Raw genomic sequence first — 6,185 nt, 5'->3', positions numbered from 1 at the left:
GAGCAGTATGCTTGGGAGTCATCAGCTGGAGGATCTTTCACTGTCAGACTGGATAACGGTGAGTAGTAAATGTTTCTGCTCAAGTATACTTTCTGAAGTTCTCTAGCATTCAGATGCCTAGCCTGTGCATTGAAGACAAAAAGGAGAGGTCAGATGGGTAGTACTAGTCATGTGCCAGATCGGGCACAGGAGTTCTGCTGCCGTTCCAGTTCAAGTGGGCCTTGATATATAATAAGGGAATGTCTAAATAAACGGGGCATTATGATGAAGACTAAGCATTGAAACCTTGTACATGGAAATACTCTCCTGCAACTAGGCTAGTACAGGAACTTGAAAGATAACATGCGAACAGAATAATTTGTGAAAATCTTCCTAAGCTTACTTGAAATACATGCTGGGTACAGTAAGCTTGAGGAAGTGTCTATGAGACTTTGTGTGCACAGAAGCTTACGTTTTTCCAGTGCTGAAGAAACTACCGATACAGCAGTGCCTTTTCAAAGAAAATGTTTTATAATTGGTCGAAGTCTAGTATGGTGCTGCACAAGTAAAACCTGTAAACTCCATTCTAGGTGAACCTTTGGGTCGTGGAACAAAAGTCATCCTGCATCTTAAAGAAGATCAAACTGAATACCTGGAAGAACGGCGAATCAAGGAAATTGTGAAAAAGCATTCTCAGTTCATTGGCTATCCTATTACACTCTTTGTACGTACTTTGCTTGAAATACTAAGTAATTAAGTATTGCCACCTTAAAACTAGTGAGTTTTTGAGATTTAATGAAAGAGCAGTCCATGTGTATTTTGTTAATTAAAATTGATACAGATGTTACGTGGATGTCGCTCCTGGGAAACTTAATTCTGTTAATTACAACTTTATTTTGCAAGACTATTAATAACAAGATTATTTCCCAAGACTAAGTAAAAAATGTATTTTACCAAGGTAGTAGTATCACAGTCTCCAAACCATTGAGAAAATTAACTGCATGTTGATGCATTGTTAATGGTAATTCAGTCTAATGTAACTAAATAGCGTGGACTAACATAACCATGTGGAAACAAAACACCACTTGTGTTTCAGCACCCAGAATGTGAGTCCTTGGTTGAGTCTAGGAGGAAAACGACAGCATGTTCGTGTAGTTTCCAGCTTTGTGAGACTACAAGGAATACTTTAGGGCTCTTTATTAATAAAACTTCCAGGTTTCTCAAATCAACTAATGATAACTTTTCTAGGTGGAGAAGGAACGTGATAAGGAAGTGAGTGATGATGAGGCTGAGGAAAAGGAAGAGGAAAAAGAAGAGAAGGAGGAAAAGACAGAAGATAAACCAGAGATAGAGGATGTTGGCTCTGATGAAGAGGAAGAAAAGAAGGATGGAGACAAGAAGAAGAAAAAGAAGATTAAGGAGAAGTATATTGATCAGGAAGAGCTCAACAAGACCAAGCCCATTTGGACCAGGAACCCAGATGACATAACTAATGAGGAATATGGGGAATTCTACAAGAGTCTAACGAATGACTGGGAAGACCACTTGGCTGTCAAAGTACGTTCTTGTCTGTCTTCAGGCATAATCATATTTGCCACAAAAGCTGGAAGCTTGCTAAACATGCTGCTAAACTGTGAGACGTTGTCCCAGATTTTACTGTGATAAGTTGCTTAGTATTTGGAGTGATACTGTTCCAAGTGCCTCACTATGTGAGGGTGGCACTTTGTGCTATAATTTTTCTGCCTACTGTTAAGGCTGTGCTTATAATCTTACTTGAATTTACTATAGATTTAAGTGCAGATGCCTTCCCAGTCTGTAGCTTAGTTGTTAGCAAGTCTAATTGAAAAATTGAAAAGTAGATTTCAGATAAATACAAATTGAGTTATTTAGGTTTGTAGCTTAGTTTTGAAAAGGCCTACAGCTTAAAGGGGATGGGTAAGTGAGACGTAATTGTCCTTTTTGTGTGTCTATAGTGGGAAGTGCTGTAAGTATACATACACTTCCTAAAGTTCAGTATATAGCACAGAGAACGAATATGTCTTCTGAATGGGTCTGCTTGCCTGGTAACAGCTGAACAGAACTTGGATATGTCTGGAGAACGTGTTTGTTCCTGACCAGGGTCATGCCTACTGTGTTTTTTCTGAAATCTCAGATGGTTGCTGCTTGCCTTCTGCATTTGAAGACCTATTAAATGGTTACTAAAGTGAGAACTGTGCAGAATGACTAAAACTGATGATCTTGTTCTCTTCACAGCACTTCTCTGTGGAAGGGCAGTTGGAATTCAGAGCTCTCCTGTTTGTCCCACGGCGTGCACCCTTCGATCTGTTTGAAAACAGGAAGAAGAAGAACAACATCAAGCTGTATGTACGCAGAGTTTTCATCATGGACAACTGTGAGGAACTGATTCCTGAATATCTGAGTGAGTATATTGAGGACAATGTTTCCCAAAATGTTAAAGAAACTGCTTGGCCATTCTGTAGTAGCCCTTCATATTTGAACAAATTTGGGAGGGGGAAAGATTGAGCTGATCAGAAAGTATCTGAGCAGTTGAAAGTACTGCTTAGTTTGTGTTGTCCAGAGTTCTGTAGAGACCAGTTCATAGTTTTAAAAGGGCAAAGCCACTTAGGTGGTGACTGGTAGTCTGTTTTCTTTGAGACCTGCAAAGCTAATTCTCACTGTCACTTTCCAGATTTCATGAGAGGTGTGGTGGACTCTGAGGATTTACCTCTGAATATTTCTCGTGAAATGCTGCAGCAGAGCAAGATCTTGAAAGTGATCCGGAAGAACTTAGTGAAGAAGTGCCTAGAACTTTTCACTGAGTTGGCTGAAGACAAAGAGAATTACAAAAAGTTTTATGAGCAGTTCTCCAAGAACATCAAGGTTTGTAGTCTTTCTGCTTTGTAATACTGATAGTAGAACCTACAGATTTTGTTAGGCCTGAAATAGTAAATTACAACAGTTTAGTATTTATCTAAAGGAATCACTTACTAGTTTTTACTTTTACTTTTGTAGCTTGGTATCCATGAAGACTCCCAGAACCGCAAGAAGCTGTCAGAATTACTGAGGTATTACACATCTGCATCTGGTGATGAAATGGTTTCTCTGAAGGACTACTGCACTCGGATGAAGGAAAACCAGAAACATGTCTACTACATTACTGGTGAGTTGATAACAGAAATTGTCTCTAAATGCAGGTACATATGTAGGGATATCTTTCTGGGATCAGAAAACTGAACACAACCATGGCAGTTCTCGTGGTGAATTTAGAAAGATGAGGGAACTGCATTGTGCGGGAAATGCCTGTCATACTTGGGTATGGTACTTACAGTTCTTTAATAGGGTACTATGTCCATGAGGACAGCGGAACTAGCTGCAGATAATAAAGTGCCCCTTGCACAGCTAGCCTACCCACTGTTTTGCTCACTGTAATCCCAGAAAGTATGCTTTACAGTGTCTTTGAGGTGCATTTTAAGACAACTTTGTGTTCAGGCTTTAGCTAATAAATTTGGCCAGGAGCATCTGAATTTTTAAGACCTAATGCTCCAACCAGTTGTTTAACTATTTGGGCATCAGATACTAAGGCTTTTTCTTTTGCAAAAGGTAAATGCTGTACAGGGCCCCTCAGTTTTCTTCCTTGGCAGGAATGGGAAATACTTCTTTCCTGGTATTTCAGGAAACATACTTTCAAACCAGTGAAGTGTTACAAGCTGTGGTATCAGTTTGAAAAGCTTGAGTCTCTTCAGACCAGCCTAATCTTTGCAGTAGCTTGTCATACCTGTTTTGTGCCCCTTTTTTCCTCTGGTAAGGGCATGAAGCATCATTGCAAGTGTTGCATATAGTTAGTCTCTTCAGAAAATAAGCTGCCACATTCCAGTGCTGAGGCTCAAACCACAACTGTGGCATTCTTCTTGCAGGTGAAACAAAAGATCAGGTGGCCAACTCCGCTTTTGTGGAGCGTCTTCGCAAACACGGCCTGGAAGTGATCTACATGATTGAGCCTATTGATGAGTACTGTGTGCAGCAGCTGAAGGAATTTGAAGGCAAGACCCTCGTTTCTGTAACAAAAGAGGGTTTGGAGCTTCCAGAAGATGAGGAAGAGAAAAAGAAACAGGAGGAGAAGAAAGCCAAGTTTGAAAACCTTTGCAAAATAATGAAAGATATCCTTGAAAAGAAAGTAGAAAAGGTAATTAGTAGTACTCGGTTTGTCTATGTGTAACAAGATTAATGATCTGAAATGAAGTTGCTGCAGAGAAGGCTCAGATAGCAATGTCTGTTACAGTTGGCCTTTCTGAAAGGGCAATCTCTGCAAGCTACAACTTTATAGATACCAAGTGTCTTTTGTTTTGTTTTTTAGTGAAGCTGACTGGTTCTCTTGAGTCGGTGTTGTAAATTCTGGAGCTCTAGCTCATAAGTCTTAGCTCTTCATACTGTCCAGCAGCATTTCAAAGTTGAACATTTGTTAAATCAGTGGGGATAATAAATCAAGTGTATGTGTTGAAATGTTAAATGAGCAACTCTTGCTTTGCATTCCCTTTTCTAGGTGGTTGTGTCTAATCGTTTAGTTACTTCTCCATGCTGTATTGTAACAAGTACGTATGGCTGGACTGCCAATATGGAAAGGATCATGAAAGCGCAGGCACTGAGAGACAACTCTACAATGGGATACATGGCAGCAAAGAAACATCTGGAGATTAATCCTGATCATTCCATCATTGAAACACTGAGGCAGAAAGCAGAGGCTGATAAGAACGACAAGTCCGTGAAGGATCTTGTCATCTTGCTGTATGAGACAGCTCTCCTGTCCTCTGGCTTCAGTTTAGAAGATCCTCAGACGCATGCCAACCGCATTTACAGAATGATCAAACTTGGCCTGGGTAAGTTAGCAATCTGTCCTGTCCCCAGCAAACTCTGGGTGTGGTTACGTGCCCTTGCAGAGTACTGGGTGTCTGGAGATCACCTTGATGCTGTTTTGTACTTGAGGAAAAGGGGAGCCCTTGGATCAGCTGAAGTGCTAAGGAGAAGAAAGGTTCGGGTTCTGCTCTTGGCATTAATGGTACGCGTGTTCCCTGTACAGGCATTGATGAAGATGATACTGCTGCAGAAGAAGCTAGTCCAGCAGTTACTGAGGAGATGCCGCCTCTTGAAGGAGATGATGACACATCACGCATGGAGGAGGTGGATTAAAACCGTTTACAGGAACTCATGAATGTTTCCTTGGCTAATACGAATAAGTTATATTTTGTATATTATGAATGTTACCTGCCAAAAAAAAAAATCTGACACTTTGTCTGCATTCCCTCTTTATATTTATTTTCAAAGATGTTATACCTTTATTTTTGTTACATTGCTTTTTCAGCTGATGTGAGATACAAATGCCATTGAGGGAATATTTTCTTTAACACTGTACAACCCTAAACAGGCAAGTAAGGAGTGGTTATTTTTGTCTGTATTAGCTGGTTGCAGGTGGCAGGGTTTTTGACTTATTCTTAATTGCCAGAAATGTGGGAAAGAAGTAACAAAGATGGTATGACATCAGGATGTTCAAGTTTGTTTAGTGTTACTACAGCTCTTCAACTCTAAATACGTCTAACATACAGTACCTAGTAACTAGGTATCTTGGAGAGCTGAAATACTTGGGGAAGCTTTAACTCTTCTGCTCCTAACAAGGTCTTGATGTTTAAAGTTGTTTTTTATACTGTTTAAGGATTCTGGATTGCACTCTACCATAGAATAGAATCCACTGTAAATCTCTATTGTGACTTATGCAACTCTGCATGTACAGTTCAAACCTAGAACTGTAAGAATAAAAGTGTTAAGAATGAGTCGTGTCACTGACTTGTTTGTTCACACTGGGAACAAAACTTGGTATTCTCAGCACCAGTTGCTGCTTTGGATCTTGAGCACTAGTGGCTTTCTTGTTAAATGGACAATTAATACTGTGTGCTTGGCAATGCCGTTACAAGCTAGTACCATGTAAAAGCAGAAAAGTCAAGCAATCTCAAGACTAATTTTAATCTCTGAAAAAGTGATTATTTGCCTTGAGTTAGGTTTAACTTGGGTTGATACTACAGCAGTTTTTTGGAAGACTTTGCAAATGCAGCGAGGCTCCTAAAGCTGGAAGGCTGATCCATCGTGCTGTATGGAGGTGATTTTGCAGGTGAAGTGAGGTAGTCAGTACTACATCACACAGGCCTTTAAGAAACTAC

The 6,185-nt window shown here is 40.0% G+C and overlaps 1 protein-coding gene across 1 annotated transcript; it reads left to right on the top strand.

Moving 5' to 3' along the window:
• Positions 1 to 3: 3 nt before the first annotated feature.
• HSP90AA1 (heat shock protein 90kDa alpha (cytosolic), class A member 1) lies at positions 4 to 5,801 on the top strand (the record flags this gene model as incomplete). Its single annotated transcript, XM_009703995.1, has 9 exons — positions 4 to 58; positions 570 to 703; positions 1,228 to 1,536; positions 2,233 to 2,398; positions 2,669 to 2,859; positions 2,992 to 3,139; positions 3,894 to 4,162; positions 4,520 to 4,853; positions 5,054 to 5,801. Coding segments are annotated over 9 exons (1,716 nt in total), but the record flags the coding sequence as incomplete, so codon positions are not given.
• Between the last annotated feature and the right edge of the window lie 384 nt (positions 5,802 to 6,185).

The sequence above is a fragment of the Cariama cristata genome, unplaced genomic scaffold (genome assembly GCF_000690535.1).
Source record: "Cariama cristata isolate BGI_N322 unplaced genomic scaffold, ASM69053v1 scaffold38420, whole genome shotgun sequence".
Classification (NCBI taxonomy): Eukaryota; Metazoa; Chordata; class Aves; order Cariamiformes; family Cariamidae; genus Cariama; species Cariama cristata.
The sequence above is the reverse complement of the archived record's forward strand: the minus strand, read 5'-3'. Positions and strand labels throughout refer to the sequence as shown.